The sequence below is a fragment of the Plectrocnemia conspersa genome, unplaced genomic scaffold, assembly GCF_051122295.1.
Source record: "Plectrocnemia conspersa isolate PC_06_02 unplaced genomic scaffold, ASM5112229v1 ptg000010l, whole genome shotgun sequence".
Lineage (NCBI taxonomy): Eukaryota > Metazoa > Arthropoda > Insecta > Trichoptera > Polycentropodidae > Plectrocnemia > Plectrocnemia conspersa.
Genome location: NW_028277174.1, coordinates 10,143,545 through 10,168,338, shown reverse-complemented (window position 1 = coordinate 10,168,338; position 24,794 = coordinate 10,143,545). Strand labels below are relative to the sequence as shown.

Below are 24,794 nucleotides of genomic sequence, written 5' to 3'. Positions count from 1 at the left end.
TTTTTTTTTACCACAAAGATAAGATTTATAAGTAAAAATATATGCTGATTTAAAATTTGATATGAGTTTTTAGATATCCTCTTTTTTATTTTCGTCGAATATTTTTTTTATCTTTTTCTTCAATAAATATATAAAAAAATATTATGATACATATATCAAAATTTAATCCATAGTTCATATTAAATTTATTTATTATTGTTTTTTGGATTTTCAATATATTGACAGCAGCTATATGCATTATAGTGCTTAAATTTGACTTTTTTACATTTTATTTTGCCATTTGTTATACCTAATATGTACGACCTATCTCGATTTTAATTAATCAACATAATATTTATCCGTGAGATTAGAAAAATCTAGGCAAATATAATTTGCGATTATCAATCGAAATTAAAAACAACTAAAGTCCATTTGTAATTATAACCTAAGCTATTTTTAAATAGTCAGTGACTTATACCACTCGTTTAGAGTGCTGGTTAAAAATTGTAGATTTTCAACAGTGTGTGGTATATATTTTTTTGTTATAGGCATTAAAATAAAATCATCAATATATTTAATATGTAATATGGATCATCATTTATCATAATAAAAATATCTTAGCATTTATATTAAATGGTCAGAAACTATTATATTTAAGGTTTTTTTTATTCGAATAAATATTTTAAATTAAAGTTATTCAAATCGACTTTTGTTATTTCAAAAGAGAACAATAATATGCGTTACTATATATAAAACTAAATTGCTACGTAAAAATTAAATACAAAATATTTTTATACTGCAAATTGTAAATATATATTGTAGTTAAATGTAGTTAAAAGCTTTAATCACCGTTGGGCGAAACGTTACCTACATTTATAAGACTTAACTAGCCATATATAAAATACTTTTTTAAAGTTATTGACCATTTAATTTCTTGCCTTAATATATTATGTAATACCGAAATGAATGTCGTTTTTTACAAATAATAATTTAAACAATCAATAACGCTTTATCCGTTGATACCTGACTACTTTATAATTTTACCTTTACATTATAAGATTTAAAAAAAAAATATTTACAAAATTTACTATGGCAGAATTTTTATCATAATTACAAAACTTAATTTTTTATGAATTTATTACAAAAAAAAACACAGCTACTAAAAACATTTTTGTATGTTATTTTTCATATACCCGTCAATGTCAAAGAAAGTTAAAAAAATCTAACAAAAAACCAGAAAAGGAAATTCTACTCGAACTTTCCATCAGTAGTCTGATTCAACAGTGCATAGACACATTCAAAAGATTGGGAAGGATTGGAGACAATAAAGCGAAGAAAACAAGTCGGCGCATATCTGCATATAGCAAGAGCTTGTTACCTATTATTGATATTTAAATATTTTGTGATAAAAAAATCGTGAGCTTAACGTGAGTTATACAAAAATAAGGTAGCAGAACTCCGTAGCTCGGGCTCACTGTAAAAATGTTATTTTGTGTATATGATAGAATTGAATAGGAACTGTGCATTACAAAATCGTTTGTAATGCACAATAGCAGCAAGCTGGTTTTCAAGAGTGAGTATAAAAAGACCTACACTTGGCAACATATGTCAAATAGTTCAACAGCTCGACAATGTGCATCCTCAAGTGGCAAAATAAACTTGATAATATCAAATAACTTGGCTAGAAAGTTTTATCTCATCCACCAATATTATTCACACCTTGTTCCTTCCGACAACCGCATATTTTGATACATGCAACATTTCCTAGATGGAAAAAAATCAAAATGCAGAGCATGTAAAATATTATGAATTAAAGCCTCCAACATTTTATGCTAATGAAATTTGGAATATAATTTTTTGTTCTTGAATACATATAAAATATTCTCTATACGCTGAAGTAGCTCATTATTAGAAAATTCTCAATACCTACAATGTTCAACTTAGCTATAGTTTAATTAATCATCACGATATTCAACCGTGAGATCAGGAAAACCTAGGTAAACCAAAAAAAGTTCGATCATTCAGATACGACAGAAATTAAGAATCCATATGGGATTTGGGAAACACTTTTAAAACTGATTTTTATCTTCACTTAAAAATGACATTCATTTCAATATTACATAACTACATAATTTTTAATATTATTTTTGTATATTGCCAAGACAAATATTTTAATAAAAAATATATTTAAAAAAACAATACCTTATGAAACAACCCAGTCAGCAACAAGTTTTACAAATAAATTTTTATATGTATAAAAATAATTAAATTAAATATGTTAAGACAACTGGAAACTATTTTTTGAAAATATAAATTCGCAGATCTATGTATTTTAAAGTAAAATTTGTCACAAAGATATTAATATCTTTTTTTAAATTAAAACACACGTAATAATGTGTTAATAATTAAATAATATTTAGGAACTAAATAGTATTATTTAATTTAAAAAAATATAGATATTAAAAATAAATACATAAAAAGTTTAATTAGGTAACCATTTTTTACAAATAGCTAAGAGTTTTAAAAAAAATATCAAAATACATATAGGTTAATTAATAAACATTAAGATCCTATGTAAAATTAAATTATCCATATATGCATTTATAATTGTATCAGAAAACTTTCGTTTTTATTTTAATTAATATTTTCTATAATTAGTGTTTAAAATAAAGTGAACCTTTCATACATATATAACTGATAAAAAGCGTCTAAATGTTGGCAATCAACATTTGACATGACGTCCTTTATTTTTAACTATGACATACATTCTGTTCCCCTTGAATTTTATTAAATTTCCATATTTTTAGTCAGATTTGTGTACATGTTGTTAATATATACGTGTGTGTATATAATGCGAATATGATTTATTACCTTAACCAACTTTCACAATAAATGTTCACCTAATGAACGAACTCAAAAGCAATCTAATTCATCCGATGTCGAACATGCTTGATGAAATGTATATTTTTTAATTAATTTATCATATATCGATAGTTTCAATCGATGATGGCAACATATGCATGGATGATCAAAAAAATTATTTTGCGGACATAACTAGCATTCGCAAGTCGGACAGACCTTTCAGACGTTTCCATGCATACGCCATGTAAGGTCACTAAAGCGGCTTCTGACATCCGGTAGTCCTGGTGGAAATACACGCAATGATCAACAGTACCAAAACAGTGTACAGTATAATTAAATTTCAAATCATTTTCAAAACAGTCCTATTATGATTAACAATATTTTTTTCATATATTCATAGCGAATGGAGGAATGGTACGCGATGATTGCGAAAACTCACCAAACGGTAATTCGAAACGGCAGTCTAGTAGTAAAGCGTGTCCTGTTGCTCCGGCTGTTCCTACGACTTCTGAACCTCTGACGACCAACTCACCAGCCAGGGGTACCCAGCGACCACAACCTTCCTGCGAATTAAAAATAAATAATGTTTTAAGAAAGCATATGATTTTCGGGGGCTTTTTTAAGCTCTGCGCGCGTTTGTCTTCGTTAAATTAATTAAAAGCGGAAACAACCTCGTCGTGTGTAATGTTGAAATATAACCGTAAAATTAATTACTGAAGTAAGCAATTATGAGCTGAATAGTTTTATTAAATTTCCTAAAAATAATTAAATAAAATTTTAATTAATTTAATATATGTTACTTACAACCCCTATGGAATTTAATCTACTTATACCATTCAAAACGCAATAAAAGCACACGCAACGATATTTTATTAGCATCAATATTTAAATAAAACATATTTCTAACTCAACATCGGTAAACTTTTTGATCAAATTAAACTTTCGGCGAAACGGTTATATTATTGCGACAATTGTCGAGCAAATCTTCAAGCCTTCCCCCAAGCGATATGGATGATCCGTCTCGAGTCGTAAAAGTCACGTTTATGTTTCCTAATTTAAGTTATGTATTTTTTATTATTATTGTCTTCACATACTTTACGTAAAATAATATAAAGGAATTCGTGCAAAACTATACTCCACCAATTTCAATATCATTTTTTATTCCTTCTTAGAGAAAATGTAAGAACATGAGCTTTCTAGCAATTTTCATTACATACACAAATAAAATTTAAAACAAACAATTATTATACCTCAAAAATTTAATAAAATATACCGAATTCCTGATAATATGACTACTGGGAAGTTCACCAATTGAGCTTTAACAAAATATTTTATTAAACCATGTATGTATATAGTATATATACGTCACAATGAATGGCTTAAGCATAAAAACATTGTAGACTTAAATCCTGTATTGTTTAAAATACACAATAAAAATAATTATAATTATACATCCATTCGATAGCTTTTCCTGGATTTGCTTACAATAAAGGAATATCCTTTAATAATCCTATGCTTCAATAAAAACAATGTTTTCAATCCGGTATATACATATTTTCTGGAATAAAACTATACGTTTTTATATATTTTTTAAAACACTGTAATGTTATTTTTAAAAAGTAAATCAGCTATTGCCTTAAAAAAAAGCAAATCATTTAAAAAACTTTTTATGCTAATTAAGCGAGAGGTATAAAACGAATATATTCTTAGAATAAAAATAAACTTTTTAAAATGGTTTTTTTGCTTCATTAAAAAACGTTTTTTTTCTCGAAATTACCTAGTATTTAATATTATATTTATTAAAAATATCTAATTAAATATATTTGCAATGTATCATTATATTTACTACCAGATTTTTTATCGAACTTTGATGGAGATTGATTTAAAGGTATTATTTATTCATTACTATAAGTTCATTTAAATACTTTACTTTATACAATATTCTATGTCTATTATCTTCGTGTATTTCAATAGCATGTAATCGTAACTTTCAACTTTAAAATTAAAAACGTGAAAGTTTAAGATAGCACTTTGTCATAGAAATGGCAGTCAGAATGACATGTGCAAATGTCACTTCGCTACTGTTTATCTTTTGAAAAGAGTTTTTGTGACTGCACATGTGAGGCATATGTATCTGTTTATAGTATAGATTTGTATTTAACTTAAAATATAATAACTACTAGATTAAAGTAAACTGATATTCCAAATCAAGCGAAATTGACATGGATCCAATGATGCTGACCTAAATTAATTTTTGCCTTGTTAAATATTGGATTAGTGAAATGATCTATATACTATGTAGGTTTTTTTTTAAATAATATACAAATATTTAAGCACTCACATATGAACTCTTCTATGGGTGTGACTCAATAAAAAAACACATTAATCGTCCTTTCAAGAAAATATTGCCATTATATTATAGTATTTTGTAGATATGGAAATATTATATATCATGCCCCAATCTACCCTTAAAAATATACAATTACGTATTTTTATATGCCTGATGTATTAGTATATATTGTATCTATATAAATATGTGCAACTATGGGGAAAAGATTTTACAGATAAATAAGGATACATCACTTGCTTCTATTTGTACCGATATATAAATACAATATTATGAGCTTTAGGAACAAATATCGCTGCAACTAAAAACGTTTCAAGCTTAAGCTTTGTAAATCTAGTAACTAAGATTGAAAAAAATTCGTTAATGTAACTCCTCACCTGTTTGTTAAAAAATAAATGATAATGACAAATAAATTTCAGGAAAGATAAATAGTCGATATAAAATACATTTAGCTATGAATGGTATTGAAATAAAATATTTTTTTAATAAAATTTAAATTAAATATATACTTTTTTGGGCCTTTACTAATTAAGTCAATAATTTAATTAATAGGTTAGAGATTATTAAAAATCGTTCGTAACTAATACATATATCGTAATGCTTTTCTATTAAGTTGGTAATTATATCATAACATAAAATGAAATTTCATGAATATCATGAATATCAAATTATATTTATTTTTATGAACAATATACAATTCTTTGAAATACATATATTTATTATTAAATAAGTTAGGTTTAGCAGTGTTGCTATAACAGGTAGATAATATAAACTTTATTATTGATATGTCAAAAATCTGATTATTTTTCCCTGAAAAACTGACCATTTAATGTATTATCGTTTATATACATACATACAGAATAGGCCATAATAATGTGGCACCCCAATAAATAAATCGTGAAAATTTAAATAAAAAACTAAAAAAAGTGTTTATTTTACGCTTATTTTTAATATTTAAAAGGTCCACCCTTAGCTTTAATTACAGTTGTAACCCTTTTTTTGCATACTATCAACTAATGACTTGCAAGAGAACGGAGACAATTTTCTCAAATCCATCGGCAATTTGGATTTACAATTGTGTCGAGCAACCTTTCTTTTTAATTTTGCCCGTAAATCCCTAATAAAATTTGGTTCTGGTGTCTGGCAATTCTAAAAGCATCAAACTCTTTGACGCAAACCAACCCCTGCTTTTAGCGAAGTATGGCACGGAGCGTTGTCTTGCTGGAATCGAATGGTATATGGAATTTTAGGAATTCATTAGAGTGGATTCTAACATTAAAATATAAATATCACTATTCACACTGCCCTCGCAAGTGTATAGGTTTCCTAACTCTGCTGCTGTCATGAAACTCCAGACAATTCCGCTTCCGCCAAAATGTTTGACTTTGGGTACTTCGCTATTAGCTAGATATTTTTCTTCCCAACGGGTCCCAAAAATTCAAAAAAATGATTTTTTAACAAAAAATTTTAGACAGTGTGTCGTAAACAATTAACGTGTTTACTAATTTCCGATTTATTGCGAATGCAATAAAATTATGTTCTAGCTTCACTTAAACCGCGGTTTCTTGACATTTTTTTATGTTTATTGAATATTCAAAATAAATTATTATACCAGCATCGACGCGCCACGTTCAGTCATAAGAACTACAAATCCAGAACTGAAACAGTTTTCATCCGAAGATGGCTTGTGTGATTCAGCCGAAATATCACGATAAAAAATCGACACGCGAGACATCTGATAACGCCACAATAACAATAACAGAACCAACACCAGAACATGTATATACATATATATGTGAATATTGAATATATTCTATTTAAATAAGTCAAAGTTAAAATAACTTTTTTTCACACTTTAAAGCCGTATTTCAATTAATTCTATTCAAACGCAAAGGCAGACTGAAACAACGATTGAATTCACATTTTAAAAACTTTTAAAAAAAATGACAGTTTTAAAAATTACTTTATCAAACTAATTCTGAATTTAAAAGTATTATTTTCAAAACTTAAATTGATATTAAATATCTCGCAAAAAGTTGTCTTCATGCAAAACTTTGTACTTTTTAAATATAAGTTTACAACTTTTTAATATTACTAAAATTGCAATATTTGTTTTAATACATATTGCAAAAAAAGTAACGATCCGATAAATGATAGCGATTAATCGTTTGGCAAAGTTTACGCCTTTGACTGTAATATATGTTTCTTCAGAGAAAGCCCAATAATTTGTGCGACTGCGTGACAAACTGTGAACGAGCGACCGTTTAATTCATACAGAACACTTAAGCAGACACGGAAATTTAAATTGTCCTTTGTTTAGGAATGCCTATCATGATTACGCCATAAATCACGCAAATCCTGGCGAAAATTTACGCACAAACACACAATACTTGTTATATCCGGTACAGAACAAAGAGAATACACGGTGATCGATTTTACGCGAGCCTCTGCGTGCAAAATGAGTTTGTTTATTTTTTTATTCTTTTATATATGGCATTAATAAAACAATGAGTATAATGGGAAAATCCTGTCAGATCGACTGGATTGCCTAATATCAATAAGTCGTCCCCTAGGGCAAAATCGACACGCCTCACGTCCAAATCCCATCAAACGCTCTCACCTAGTATCCTTGCCTTTATCCTTCTATATAAGCAAGGAGATTTATAAGCAAAAGATAAAAGAGCAAAAATATTACTATTAAGACTATCATTTACCGATATACCTTGTATTATCCAATCATAACAAAATTAGGTTCTTTATAAAATTTTAAAAAATTATACAGAAAAATATATTTTCTATTTATTATAACGTCAAATAAAGAGAATTAAAATTGATAATTAATTTTAATTCTCTTTACTCTAAATATTTTTTTAGAATTTTAATCTTAAATGTTAATAGATCATGTATTATTTTAGGCTCAAAGATCAATTTTAGCAAACGAATATTTATGGCTCAATTAGCTTTAATGTTGTTTAACCAATTTATATTCCATTTAATTATTATTAATCGATTCCGTTCTGATGTTATCCTGAATTTTGTTACTTAATATAAAACATTTTAATGGAAGGGCCGATTTTAATTAGGGTTTGCTAGTTTATCCATAACTATTAGCATATGTTTTATAAAACACGTTGATTTAGAATTTGATTTGTAAAATATATATGTATATGTACAATATGTATATCAAATTATATTTATTCGCATTTTTTTGTAAGTTCATTGAAAATTTGCTATAACAATGACTGTTAGTTAATGACTTTAAAAATGTAATAATTAAACATACCGTATGCATAATAGTTACTTTAATATAGTATGTGTAATAAAAAAACATATTATATTTTTCAGATAATTGTAGCGATTAAATTCCATAAATTGTATTCCATTTGATAATATTTATTAAATAAATTAATTTTAATATATATTATTCAAATTAGGTTAAAAAATATATTTAAATTATGGCAAAGAATATTGTTAAAATTATTTATAACAAATAATTGATTTATCTATACATTAACATAATATAATATATCAAAAAAATAGTATTATATAATATATGCATATAAATATTGCTAAAATATTAGGTTGTTCCAAAATAATTGTTTTGTAAATTAAATAAAAATTTACTTTTAAATGTTAATATTGATTTTATTGATTTAAAGTATAGTTTTATTCTAAAAAATATAGCATTTCACTACCTTTCAGTCATTTTTTTAAGTTCGTTGGCTTAAAACGTTTAAAGCTTTTACTTAAAATATTCTGATAGCCCACTTTACACATTACTTGTATTTTGTTTATTTTTTTGCTAGTAGCATCGATCGTAATAAATGGTAGTTGTGAGGAGCAAGGTCTGTAGAATATAGTGGATGAGATAAAACCTTCTAGTCAAGTTCCTTGATTTTATCGAGAGCCAATTTCGTCACATGGGAACGTATCGTGTTGTAAATTTATTTAACTTCAATTGATAAATCCAGGCTTTTTTTACTTTTTTGTGCAAACTACCAGCTGACCACAATCGAATTTTCATAAGTAATTATATCATGTAATTTGATAAAAATTTTGCAAGACATTTTTTTTAAATCTTGGAATGTATAATCCAGACTTAACAAAAAACGTACTCATGTATCAACGGTTAAAGAATGACTGACTAACTTGAATTTAAAAAAATGACATTTATTTTGAGATTATCTAATACAAGATTATAGTAGCATATTTTGATAATAAAATTCAGTACTTATGTATTTCTCTATTTTACTGTCACAGAAAGAATTATAGGCTTATCAACTGCACTATTAGGGCATCCAAAGAAATAATTAAAAAAAGCGATTAATTTAATTATATTTTTAAAAAAACAGTTTTTGCCCTAATTATGAACATGAATAAAACAGTTTAATTGAATATACAGAATGGGTTATTATTTAGTTCACCACATTTGATATATTTTCATATAAATAGTTTCTATACGTGAGTGAAAATATAAATATTGCTACTTATCAGTATAAAAAATGTAGTATATCTACGTATACCATATATGTTTACGTATTACGTGAATATGTGCATGTTGTCACGTTGCCAATACGTTGTCGTGTGAAACAATATCTGGGAGAAAATGTTGGTTCCGTATACGTAAACGTAGAATTGAAAAAGTTTTTCAGCACAGAAAATCTAAGATGCATCTGATGCCATAAAATTATATTTTTGTTTCAGATTTAATAAAAATTTCCCAAAATAATAAGCAGGTGTTTTGGATAAATGAAATATAAAAAAGTCTGTGATTAAGCCGTTTCCAAAACGTGAAAAATTTACATCACATACGTGTACCGCGTATAATCGTATGAAGAACACGCTTCAAGCGTAAAGTTTAACCGAGCTATAAGTTAGCATTAGTGCCTAATTATAATTTTCCGTAACGCAACGTAGAAGGTTTAAATTAATTCTTGGTTTGGCGCTCAGTTTATCGTGAAATTCTACAGAGAAAACTTTCAGCATGTACCGTGCTATCAGCGTTTGATTGTTTCACGTGAATTGACTGGTTGATTGTCGTCGGTTCACACAAATGGTTTAAAAATTGAGACAAATCACCGCCAGTCGTAAACGGGTTACCAGCCCGCGGCTCACATTTATTTCGATGGTCTTTTTTACGACAAGTCCATGGGAAGTGAAACAATATGGTACGCCCTTAATGTAACAACAACGTCTCGTCTGTTTTATTTAACTTTGCCAATATTGGTTGGGAATCGTTGCCATGGGGGAAAATGCGAGCTTTGAAAGCTCGACGTTGAGAGAAAAAGTTTTCTGCGGATATTCATAGCGATATGCGTTGGAGTAATGTGCTCTATATTTTTATGTATTATATTAATCCAGAATCACAATACTTATATTTAGATAATTTGTAAATCAATTCTTCACCGTTATGATTTAAATGATATAATTATAAGTTGAATAATAAAATAACAATTAAATTTAACTGATTATAAAATAATAAAATAAGATTAAAAATATTGCTACGGTCAATTTAAACATAGTAATAAATAAAATAGGTGTGTGAATTTATAAAAGAAAAAAATACAAATTAAGAAGTAAATAAATTACTACTTAATAAAAATTCTAGTATCCTAAAGATTGCTATTAAAATACTTATACCGTTTATATACAACATTAAAAAAAAGTATATATAAAAATAAAATAGTCAAGTATTTAATTAATAATTAAAAATATTAGGTCATAATATTACTCTTAATAAATATTATTTATATTATATAGAATAAGATTGTACATGGTTATTAATCAATAATATTTGTTGGATATAAACTGTCTAGTGGTTGCATATAATTAAAAAAAATAATTAAGATATAATAATAAGAAAAAATAAAATTACGAAACAAAACAGTCTAGGATGAAAATTAGCTTGTTTTATAATAAATGGTAGATTTTTTAGTCTAAAAACGACTGCGATTGTAAGATATCATTTCTAGTAAATAACTATATTTTTTTCTTTGTTCTACGAGAAATATTGTATTCTTTATTTTTACATTTATATTTAATAGGCTGCAATTTGGTGCAAATTACAAGAATTATCAATTTATGATTTAGTGAAGATGCTTTTAGTCAAAGAACTGTAGGGCACTATTTCAAGTGCTTTCGTAGAAGTGATATCTCAGTCCATAACTCACTCGCTAATAAATACAAATTATTTAAGAGTAGCTAGATAGGAAGACAATACTATAAAGTATAAAATTTATCAAAATTTTAATTATATACTTATATTTTGTGTACAGTTTGCTATGTTTTATTATTTTTCTACAGCTTTACTAAATTGTATTATTTATTTTTACTGAGCTACTGCTATAAGCAAGGGTATTTTTTATTAAAATAATATTATATTTCACTAAACGCAAGAAATATCTCACACAGAGGATTGAGCGGTGGGCAATACAAAAATATAATGACATAAATGCGGATTATCCACTGAAAACCCCGTTAGTCATAAAACGGTCCCCAAACGACATTCAAAATGACGTGTGGCTTGTAAAGATATGAAATACATAAAAGTATATAGTTTTATAAAAATTATTATAAATTTCAACCCTAAAAAAATTAGGTTAATACTTATCTAAATTGTCCTCAATATACGTTCTTATATTAAATTACATTTTATCTTATAAATTAACTTTATATAAGTTTCGCACAAATATAAATGTAGTGCTGTGCGTATAAACGGCACAAAGTAAACGACTAAAATCATAATTCATAAGTTTCGGGAAATCATGCGAATTTTGCGGTGAAGCGTTAATAATATTTCTATTATGACTTAATTTAAGTTTGAACCAAATATTATGTAATACGCTATGGAGCGCCATAACTTGTAATGTTTCAAAAATCATAAGGTTCCACCCAATTACTTTATAAAATTTATATAATTATATTTATTTATAATAACAATAATAACTTTAAGCATGGTATTTTACTGATACATACATTTATTAGGAATGCATTTAATACGTTTTTGTCAAGCGGATTTTTAAGCAATATAGTTCTTATACTTTGAAATATGGTTCATTAATAAAAAAAAATTTCATGAGTATAATTTTAACCGCTGCAGCATGTATTTTTATCGCCACAGATAGAACACTGGATATAAATAAATAAATTAAAAAATCAATAAAAATAAATAATATAATATAATATAGTAACTATTTAAATATTTTAATTTTATTATATATAAAATAAAATAATAATTTTTAAAGCAAATTTATGTGCAATAAAAATATTATTTATTTATGGAACAGACAAATTTAGTTTTGTCTCAAAAAGAGTGAAGTAGCATAAAATAATCGTATATTTTTCCCCAAAATAACTAATAGTTGTGAAAATAACTCTGACAGAAAAAATAAACTTTTTTGATTTGGGTTGTATCTGCGAAAAACTAGATTGATTGCTGTTGAAATGAAGTTAAGTTACTTGTCATATATTGTAGTAGTATATTTTTATATTAAATTAAATTATATATAATAAAATAATTAATAGTTAGTATATATATATATTATTATAAACAACTTTACAAATATTACATTAAACATGTAAAAAATTAAACCTTGACTAGAAAACTTGGCAACTATCCAAAATATATGTAACAAAATAATAATATATCCTTTTATATCATTGTATTATAAAACCTTGAAATGAAAGAATATAAAGATAAACATGCAAATGTATAAAATATAGTTTTAGTTAATAAATCGCATTTATTGAACTATTGCTTAGCAGTTAAAATTGAAAGGTTTAAATTTATCTTAAATTCTTTACGCTAATATATCATATATGAAAGATAAGGCATCACTAATTTAACCAAAAAAATATCTGACCAAAAATTACATCAAATTTTTGGTTAACTACATAAAAGGCACGCGTGCAGTAAAACTTCTCCAAGGCGTGTAATAATAAGTTCTTGGTACTTTAAAGGATGATTTACTGGAAATTCCTTCGCCTGCTGTATGCAGATGTTGGCGTTTAATTACCACCGGAAACGGAAGTGGGCCACCGTCTCGGCAGGTTTCGCTCGAAAAAATAAAATAAATCAGGGAAAACGTTTTCCGATAATCAGATGAATAATCTACAAAGGAGAGAAAGATCCGAATGACAGAGCCGTGGGTCACAATGTTTTGCGAGGTCAAGAAGCCGACTGCAAATGGGACAAATTGAGACTTCTTTCCGATAGCTCCTTTGAACTCATACCACTTATGCGATTTTATACATCTTTTCAGAATCAAACAGACATAAGCCTCATGCGACGTTAAATTATTAAAGAAAAATAAAACTTGACTTTCTATGACTATTTATTTATATCGAATCACACACACGTATAGGTTCATTCTATAAAATAATAATAATTCACTTAGAGTCTGAAATATACTTTTAACTCCCATGTATTGCAATATTTGGCGTCTATTGCCTCACGTTTAAGTTGAACTTTGTCCAATTTTGAGCACAAAGTCTTTATGAAAAAGAAAAAATGAATTATAGTATATAATTCACATCGCAACCAATAATTTCATTGAAATACAGACTGAGCCAATATTTTTATTTTTGAAATAAAACATAAAGCTATAAGTCCCTAACCTTTGCTATTCCCCACACTCTTATAAAACGCTTAATAAATTTTCTCACCCTCTGCGAAAAAATATAGATGAATAAGTCAATATTCTGTTTTTAAATCACATATTGAGCCACATATATCAGTAAAAATATTAAATAAAGACTTTTATCTATAAAATGCAAATATAAATTTGACAATTATATAAAAAATACAAACAATAAAAGCAATGCCAATAATAAACTTCTCAGAATAAAAATTATTATTATGGAACTTATTTGTTGATCACCAATCATAGATTTTGTATTATTTACCAAAATAAGTAATTGAGTAAAAAATGAGTCTTTACTCTAAATTTATTACTAAACATAAAATATGTATTATTTAACATTAAAACTTCTATAATGTATTGTTTTTAAATTGCATATTAAAAGATTGTTTTGTATGATAATTGTAAATTATGGATTTATAATGCATTATTCTATAATATTACAAAATATTCAATTACCGATTCTCATTTATAAATAGTTCAAAATTTCTTGACTGACATTTTAAAAATCGTTATTTCAGACAAAATAAATAAAGTATAAATCTGAGATCTATATTAAGTACTAAACATAAAATAAATAATACTAAAATGTATTGTTCTTGAATTGCGATTTAGGATTTTGATTTGTATGTTAAATTGTAATACTATGAATTGAAGATTTATTACTCCAAAATATTCAAGTCTTTAAGGGCAAAATATCAATGAAACAACTCTCAGAGAATATCCAAATAAATCTAACAGTATCACTCATTATAAGTAAATAAAATGTTTAGCGAAAAATGGTATTTTAGCGATTTAAATGTAATTTAACACTAACAAGATTTATTATACTTTTCCAGATTTAAGTCTCTTAAAAATAATTGCTATCTCTGCAGTTATATAAGAATTTGACAGTTAGTCAATAAGCTCAATATTCATTTAAGTTTACATATAGAGAAAGATACAGAGTAAATTTTAAGACTAATGCAATAGTTCTCTTACTAGTATTCACACCAATTGCTTTATTTTACTATGAATTTGTGATTTTATTAAATAAATCTGATAACATGAAATGTCTTACGGATTACGATTAAAAACAGTAGGTACAGAGAAAATGTTGTCAAAATATCGAAAAAATGCATAACTACTAATAAAAACTTTTTATTGGTACTTAAGCTTTTTATTTAACATAACTTTACAAAATAATCATAATATTAAATCCTTGCGGCAAAAAAATGTATTTTTGTCGCTCATAAAAGTAAAATTATGTTACGATAAAGTACAAAAATATTTTTTGTGCTTTATCGTAACATAAATGCTTTAAAATAAAAATTGTATTTTATATAGAATATCGACAATATATAATACAAAACCCTTATAGTATTATTATAGAAAAAAATAATATCATATTTCTAATTAGCATATAAAAGTAATTAATCTTTGAAGCAATTCTAATGTAATTTTTAATAATATTAGTTATTATATTGAAATAAAATAATAAGCAGAAAATATTATTTTACAAAAAAAATTAGTATTATTTAAAAAAAAGCTCATTATACTATAAACAAATTTCAAGCCTATAAAGCTTACGAAAAATGCTTATTATTATGTAAACCGATTAATTTACATAGGTTTACTCCGAAAATACTTTTGTTGTTTACATTATATTACACAATACAACAATAATTCTCAACCACGTAGGATAATTGGTACTTGTATTCCAAGAGTTGAAAAAATAAAAAGAGATCAAGTAAAGCCTCTTTAAGTAATGTAATTACTTCTTAGAAGGGAATTCTGTCTGTAAAATAACGTTTGTGCCTTTTAATAAATCATGTTTGGTGTTGCTGTATTATTTCCATTCAAATTTAAGGAATTTTCTTATATACTTTGTATAGATGATTCGTTTTCACCATAAATTATAATTAGCTTTATGCGTGACACAATTAAGCGGATTGCGTTTAATGAGCTGCGTAATTGTCGTGAAAATTTCTCGCGGATCGTTTCGTAATTAATTTTTCAATGTCGTTTTCCCAAATGCGAATTCAAGTTCACATAATTAGAACGTGATGCCTTTTGAGGCTTTATTCCCAGTTCGAACACGCGAAGGCACGTCAAGTAATAATACTAGGAAGCTTGTGGTTTGAAAGCTTGCTGCGAATTTCGTCAGCGGACAGAAAAGCTCCGAGAGATTTTACAGGAGAGCTTGCGTACAATTACGGAGCTCTTAAGCAATGGATAGGTTTTTTTTCTTAATAAATTAAATATACTAACATAATAAGATTTCGCTTTACGTTCAAGAAAATGACAAATCAATAAATCAAAATATAAATCAAGTATACACATAACATTTCTGCATTTTATTATTAATACAAGATTTATTTTGTATTATGTTATAAATGTACATGTCGTCCCTCATATGCAACATATGTTATATAATCATATCGATTTGTAGTTGTTACGTACATTTTGATTGCACAAAACTTCTATAGTATAATAGATATATCCAAGCGATTACGTCTATTTGACTAACAACTTAAAATTAAATTTAACAAAAATGTTATTAAAAAATATAATATTTATTTGAGCACCGTATGTTTTTAATGAATATTTTATAAATAACCTTATTAATAAAATATATTATAAGAAGTTACTGAAATACCATTACTTTCGAATGCACGAGTAAAAAGTGTGTACGGTTCAAACTTGTCGAGAAGCTTAAAAGGTCCTTTGGGAAAATTTTGAAATGGAACAAAAACACAGTTACTAAGAAGTCAGAAATTTCCATTTCAGAGATTCGTACTTAAACACAACAGGAGTTCGAAAATTAGCATTTTAAAGCAGGTGTATTTTCGCTCGTGCGGCAAAATTATATTTTTTACACTTGGCTTCTATTTTCGGTCCAGAGGATAATTTGATAATGAAGTTAAAAAAAGGGATACACATCGAGGGTAATATATTCGTTACGGTAACGACGTGACGGCGCTTTCCGATTGCAGTTAACGCTTTTTTGAACACGTGTAAACATAATTTGGCCTCCGGGGTCGTAACATTATGAAGAGACGACCTTATGGGGTCATTAAATACATATTACACAAACTGAGGCAATAAATATCGATTGATATCCCTTATTCTGGGCTTGGATGCTGAGAGGGAGGCAGTAAATCTTGACGCTTTCTTTTCACGCCTACCACTACTGCTTAAAGCTCTTGCGTCTAGAGCTTCGAAGTTTAATTTGAAAACACTTTCACCTTTCTTATTAAAGTTATTTTTGTTAGAGGAGCGTAAATTTAGGTTTCATTAGGATAATTTAATTTACTAGTATAAGTATGTATTTATTTTAGTTAAAATATAAAGGACGAAATATTTCAAGTATTATATAATGTACTTTGTATGTCGTTTTTGTACTTCGGTAGTGGTTTTCAAGCTAATGTTAACTATGAGCCGGAACATGTATGAGAAACCACGATAAAGTCGTATCAAGTACCTGATATATGTATGTATACGTATTAAGCTAATTATAATCTAACAATAGCTTTAACGATAAAATTTATATGTATAAATCTTAATTATTTTAAAATTGTAATATATTAATTATCACATAGTAAATAAAATTACTTCATAGAATAATATGATATTAAATCTAGCTACAGTGGTATTTTGATTGCTTACTCTTTTTTCGCACAGCTCATCTAAATATATATAACGCGATTAATGTTTGCGATAAAACATATTTAAAAAAATCTAATGTATCGCCAAATCAATGCTACAATCAACGCTACAATAGCAATCAAAAATTAAATTAAACTCTATAAAAAAAAGCAAATTACACCGTGGCCTTAGCCATCTCAGTTCTCTCTAAAATAAACAACTTTTTACTATGAATATATGATTTAATTAAATGAAAATGTCAGTCATTTATAAAGATGAACATAAAATATATATTAAAATGTAGTCTACCAATTAATATTAATTGTTCTTGAAAATATTGCCGACCGACGTATATTTTTCATTATTAATTATTATCAACGATGATGGAAAATTATTATATTCGTTGATAATTCTTAATATAATAGATCTCAATTTAAATGTCAAAAAATAGAAAAATAGTTTAAAACAATTCTTATTTTTATTTTGTGTGAGTAAATTAACAACTAATATTACATATATGTATGTCACATAGTATATATTATTATAACTGCACCTAACAAACACCTAACGTAATCTAACGAACACATTAAAGAAATTAATGGCTAGATCCAGAGCTAAGTTAATGAGCACTACTTTTAAAAGAGATTATAAGAAACACTAGTCGTAATCTATGCTCTTTTGAGTATTTCACATTCTAAATCTAAAAATGCTTTTCTTTAATTATAGTTTTTTGTAAGTAGCTGTGTAGACAATATTTTGCCACAAAGATAAAATATCTTAATTATTACTCAAAATATTTCAGCTGTTATTTTTAATTTCTCTCTATAAAACATTGGTAATTTTACTTTACCGAAATATTTAATACATTTTATTTTTTGTATGTATGTTAATGTAGCTCATTATTGAAAAAAAATACTTAATGTGTAAGAGTTAGCTTCCAATGCCTAACAATTAAGTAAACTTAATCAATAACCACTAAGTAAGTAGTGAGACCCTAGACTTCATTGACATATATTTTTATAATTATAATCCGTATTTTAAACTTAAAATCAATATATGTTACTATTTACGACCTAACTCATTTATTGTGTAATAACTCACCACGATATTTATCTGTGAGAATAATAAAATCTAGATAGACCTTTTTAGTGATGATCGACCAGAATTATAATTACTTATTATGATCTTCCAGATACGATTAAATTCAAAACCTCTAGAGTCCATATAGGATTAAAATCAAGGCATGTTAAGTATTATTCACCAACTTATACCACTGGTTGATCATAATACAATAAACATTATTATAAAAATGCAATAAAAAATAAAAATGTCTAAAAAGTATCAACAAGGTATTGTGCAAAAAATGTATGAAGACTATGTCAGATAAATTAACGCTTTATTTTAGAACTATAGCACGAGCGAGTGACCTCGCTCCATTGCTAGGAGCAGAGTTTTCGATGAGTGGTTTAGCCTAACTTTACTGCAGCATTACGCGACAAATATATTTTTTTTAAATATAGAAATGTGTTTATGATTTTACCATGATAGGTGAAGGCTGCACATTTTAAATTCAACACAACAGTAGTTTGAATTTTTGTCTCATTCTTTATCTGCATATTTTTGCACGCTACTTCGCACTTTGATAATATGTGATTGGAACCTTTTCCTGCTACAAATTATTTTAATATAAATTATAGTTTAATAAATAAAATATTTTTTTGCCTTAAATAATATAAAATAACTATACTATAACACTAAGTGTTAATTAATGCATACTTTTGATTTTATTGATGACATTTATAAATGCCACCCGTGGTGAAAGAGTCAATATGTTTGTTAGATTTGCAGCAATAATATTGTTGTACATCGTAAAAAATGAGTGTGAAACATAATATTTTTAATCAAAACTTGCATAGGAAAATATGTTTTAAAGAAGAGTACCAAACTATTAAATTTGATAAACCGCAATCCGCGTTCGGTAATCGCATGCGGTCGCATTAGGGTTTACCCTAATCGCGCGTTATACCCGTTTGACGAAAACTTACGTAGAGACAATGGAAAAATATTCGTTTTCCACCGAACATTTGCATATGTGCCATTGTTCGAAAGCCAGCTCGTTCGCATAGCTGGCATAGCGCTTTTGGTATTATGGACCCCCAGCTCTATTGTGCGCCGCGAGCGGGTTAAGCTACGCCCCTTCATTGTGAGAAAAGCGGGTCAATTGCGCCCGGCGTAAATACGCTTTTCTTACGAAATAATTCACGGAAGCAAAAGAAGCAGCTGAAGAAGATGAAGAAATGCCCAGCTAACAATTCATTAAATATTTTCACACTTTTGTCGAGGCGGTAATTACTCGCACTCTTGAGTCGCGTTTGTAGAGTATGAGCTTCCGGCATAAACATCGCCACGAGTTTATAACATTTGTGTAATATAATAATTTTACATTTATTTTATATATTTGACTAATTTAATAGTTATTTGCAAAATGTGTTTTTAAATAATACTAGTAAAGATGTTTATGGCTAAATTTTTAAATATTTTAATAATGGAAATCTTAGGATATTTAACATAGGGTGAATGTAACGCACCTAAAAAACGGGAATAAAACCACAAATAAAGTTGCATACTTAATTAATTTACAAATTATTTTATTTTTATATATTTTTTGCTGTTTATTACAACTGCAACCATTTCGACTCTAAATTTTATTCACCACTCTAATTTTGTGATTAAAAACCGCATTATATTTATACCAACTAAACTTAAAACCAATAAATTACATTTTTTTTACTAAATAAATGATAAATAAAATAATAGGTCTAATTACTTATTATAGGAAAGACTTAAGTTTGATTTATTCGTAGGTTTTGGGTTTTTTATATTCCAGTATTCAATTTTATATTATTAAAATATTATAAATATTAAAGAAGCATTGTTTGAATGCTGTTTTAGCAGCATTTCAAGAACTCAGTATATATAGCAATATTAAACAACCCAGTATATATAATATAACAAGAGCAAGAATACGGTTAAATCGCAGTTCATTAGAAACCGCTAAAAGCTAGTTGGTGCAATATCTGAAAGTGTAGAGTATTCCATTTTATTAAAAACGGTGAATAAAAAAATAATTTCAGTGTAACTCAAAATTTACAAGACATAAACAGTGACATTTAATAATAAAAACTATACACTTTAAAACTAATTTTATCGACTTTTATATTAGTTTAAATAAACATTTGCTTTTTACGACTCACAAACTATGCTTTAAAAATTAGTAGACAATATTATACTGCTTCTGAATAATATACAGTCAAACATGAGAGTTAAAGTGTTTGAGGTTGCTAAGCAGCAAGACACACAAATAAAACAACTTAAATTTTATTCTAAAATTAAAAAACAAAATTATCAGACCACCCTGTAAAGCTACAGCATAAATTTTAAAAGCTTTTAGTGAAATTGACTCATTGAGTTTAAGAGACAAAGAGACAAAGCCTTAAGTACTAATAACGCATAAGGTCTTTATCATTAACCGCTCGATATAGCTTGAAATAACTATGGATTAGCGCTTAGTGCAGACCGTACGTGACAATAGATAGTATAATCACAATATCCACTTAGGATCTTTTTAAATTGTCATTTCTATTATAAATACAAGTGTTATTGAGTATTGAGTATCAATATCAAGGAGTTTGCATCCCATAATTCATCACAATAGCATTCCTAACCAGCATAAATAACAATTAAGGCAACAGTGAGATGCGTAACTACATCTCCAGTTCGTAGTAATTGACCGTTGCTCAAAAAGTGGATAAACACATAATCTACCTAGTTTAGCCTTGTGTATAGAAAGCAGAACAGTACCTAAATAATAACTTCAAGCCCAAAAACAGCATACAAAACTTCAACCAAAGCTCTCCGACTTATACCATCTGAGTTTGTACAAACTTGAAAGCAACACGAGTCGCTGTCCAAAGACAGACAAATAATATCAAAGAAACAACCGCTTCCTTTTTAAGGTCAAACCCTGGTCCAGCTCTGAAGTCCATACTTCAACCTGCTTCAGAGATGACTGTATTTTTTGGACGCAGACACAGAAAAAAGAGTTTCATGTGTACAAAAAATATACAAACTGTACGTGCACGAGACTTAAACCCTTACATAATTATAATTATTAATAAAATACTTTTTCTAATATCAAAATAAACACCCCACTCAATAGCCAGCACACGGTTAATATTAATATTAAATTATACGTCTTTACGATGTCAAATACTTAGATTTCACTACGCTTAATTTAATTTAGCATCTGGAATATACTTTTAAGAAAACAAATAAGCGATGAAACTGTGAATTGTATACATTATACAATTTACTGCAAGTTCTTAAAAATAAAATTATGTATTAAAAATAGTTAATTAAGTGTGAGGTAATATGACTTCACACTGCATATTTTTTCAATTATTTTTTATTAAGTAGAGACAATAGTTATAAGACCGTATTAACTAATTAAAATATCTTCAAACATTATTTATTTTATATTAAAATGTTTTATTGACAATAAGTCGAGTTGCTGAATCGTTAAAGTTTACACTACTTATATGCAAAATAATAATACATTTTTTCAAATATTGCAGAAAATAATGGTGCAATAAAATATCAAAATGATAACTTATATCGTTCAAGTTGCCATTTAACTTAATTGGATATACAGGTTGTATTTGTAACTATATTTACATATTTTGTGTCTCAAAAAGTTCAAGATCCCTGTATCGGAAACGTATAGCAGCGTTGAGAAGGCAAAAACGCTGTCTAAGGGTTTAGGGAAGTTTTTGGCTTTATCCCTCAGGTACACACAGTAAGCTGAATATCAAATAGTTTGTCTGTAAGAAAATTCCATTATGCTTGCACCATAATGTTTTGTTTTTTAAATGTCAACGTGTGCTATAAATATTTGTCTTTTATTTCACACATTCTGTTGAACAATTAAAAAAATTAATTTATTTACGTTATTTTATTGCATCATAAATATACAAGTATTTAAGTTTAAAAATATGTACAATAATAGTATTATTAAAACTATTTAATAGTAGTGATGCTTTTAAGTAGTAATAGTTAAAACATAAATATTCCAAGTAATTTGTATAACATTAAATAAATTCGAAATGAAAGATATAGCGAAATGCTAAAAAAGTTTACCTAATTTAATTTTTATTAGTATAAAACACGTATAAGAGGGAATAGACGTACAATTAAAATACAAATATTACAACTAAAACCATTTTTAAAAAAGCAGACAAGAATGAAAAATATTTAAATGTGTAAATACAATTAAATACAATAGTAATATATTGCCAAATTGGAAAAAATATGCAACTTTATGCTCAAATAAAAATTAAATTAAAATTTTCATAATATGGTCAGAGTACTTACTAATGAAGGTAGATTTATTTATTGCAATCGATAGTTAAAATATTAGAAATTAATAATATATAGTATTCAATATAAAATATAAATTATTTAGAAGTTTCTGAGTATAAACTCAATATTTTAAAAAAGTCGATAAAATCACTGATGAGCTGAGATAATAAAAAATTAAACTACAATATGTCTTAGTTATCAGGAAAAAATATTATGAAAAATATTTTAATTAAAACATAAAAATTATTTATTTTCTACCTAGTGTTAATTGTAAAACAATTATAAAAATTAACCAACTTTTTTTCTTAAAAGAGAAATTTAACAAATATAAAACATTATTTTAAATGGACTTTTATTCCAAAAGCTGTTAAAAAATAAAAAAAAAACATATATAGAGTTGAATCAAATGACTTAAAAAAGTGATACCAGTGGAACCAATATTGAAATAATAATAGTGATAAAATGTGGTATCGTCGTTAAACCCTACACAGCAAGATCGAGAACTAGATCTCAAAAAAAGATCGCGAATAAATTCCATGTTCATAACAGTAATATAAAAGCTAGCGATAAAAGTGAATATATACATTTCCAATAAACCCAAAGAGCGTAAATTTCTTGTTAGGTGATCTTCTGACGCATCAGAAATCATAATTTCTCAGTTGCTCACAGTATCGATTATAACAATTTCATGCATCCGAGATAACGTTCCAACGCATATCACAAGATATAGTACATTACCGTTGCGAAACATTTCCTTAGAAACAAGAAACCGTTTTGATATGAAAAATGGCTACTCGACTGTGCACAAAACAAATTATTCTCGCGGGCGACACAAAGAAAATAGCAAATGAATTTTTAAGCGAAGGAAATCCCCAAAGAGCAATTATTCATTTCGATATTACGAAAAAAATCGTAAAGAGAGAGGGCATAAAAACGGAACGTTCTACTTATACAAATATATATTTAGCCTCGTTCAATATTGACTCGAAACTCAATTTATTTTCAATCAATCACCAATTGTCTTCGAATTAATACGGATGTGTGTGTGACGAGTGGCCAGCAAACGTTCAAAGCACCCACTTAGCAACAGGCTTTTTGAGGTCGGATTTTTGTGGAGCTTTCGAATTCCTTGAACTAGAGCGAGCTTTCCGGATTCGGCGCCAACGTCCTCGAGACGACGTCTCTGAGTCACTGAAACGTTGAACCAAAAAACTCGTATTTGTTACGCACACATAAGAAAAATCTTTTGACTCATCTCGGACGAAATCGTAAAATCGTTATGTTGCCTGTGTACTCATAATTGAGCTATAGCACAATCAAAGCGTTCGCAAAACGTTAACCAATGGCAGTAGCTAGTTAAAATGACTCAAATGGAAAATACCCAATTACTAATATTGATATATTGTACGTTGTTATTAAGTACATACACATCAATTTTCCAATTTGCAGTTTATACTGTGATGCTTTCTTGGGCTAACCAAAGACATAATTAAAGGTTCTTTGGTGTATCCATTGCAACTGTTCTCCAATTAGAAACGTCGATTGTCTTGGCGTCGCAATCCAAGCAGACCAATTACCTCAATTTGAGTTTACCCGTAATTAAAGAAATTGGCTCTCCTTTGTTTACAAAAGACATAGAGCATCCTTTTTCAAGACTACATTTACAAAACTATTACCCTTATAATTTAGAACCATAAATCATATATGAATATCAGGACAATTACAAATATAATTAACACCACTTCTTTAACATATTTAAACTAAAATCTTTTGATATATTAAATTAATTGTTAATGCATTTTTTATGTAAGTAGGTACTTAAATAATAATAATACAGAACTTTTAACAAACATAAATTGAGCACGTTATTGAAATTACTATTTATTTATATATACCTATAACAAAGAGCTTTAGAAACGAGC

The 24,794-nt window shown here is 27.2% G+C and overlaps 1 protein-coding gene across 1 annotated transcript in view; it reads right to left on the bottom strand.

The window, feature by feature from the left end:
* Positions 1-24,794, bottom strand: part of unc-13 (protein unc13 homolog) — a 403,791-nt gene that overhangs the window by 284,466 nt on the left and 94,531 nt on the right. The window contains exon 5 of the mRNA XM_088194185.1: positions 3,281-3,404. Within this exon, the coding sequence (XP_088050311.1) occupies positions 3,281-3,404 (124 nt within the window). The remainder of the gene's footprint in view (positions 1-3,280; positions 3,405-24,794) is intronic.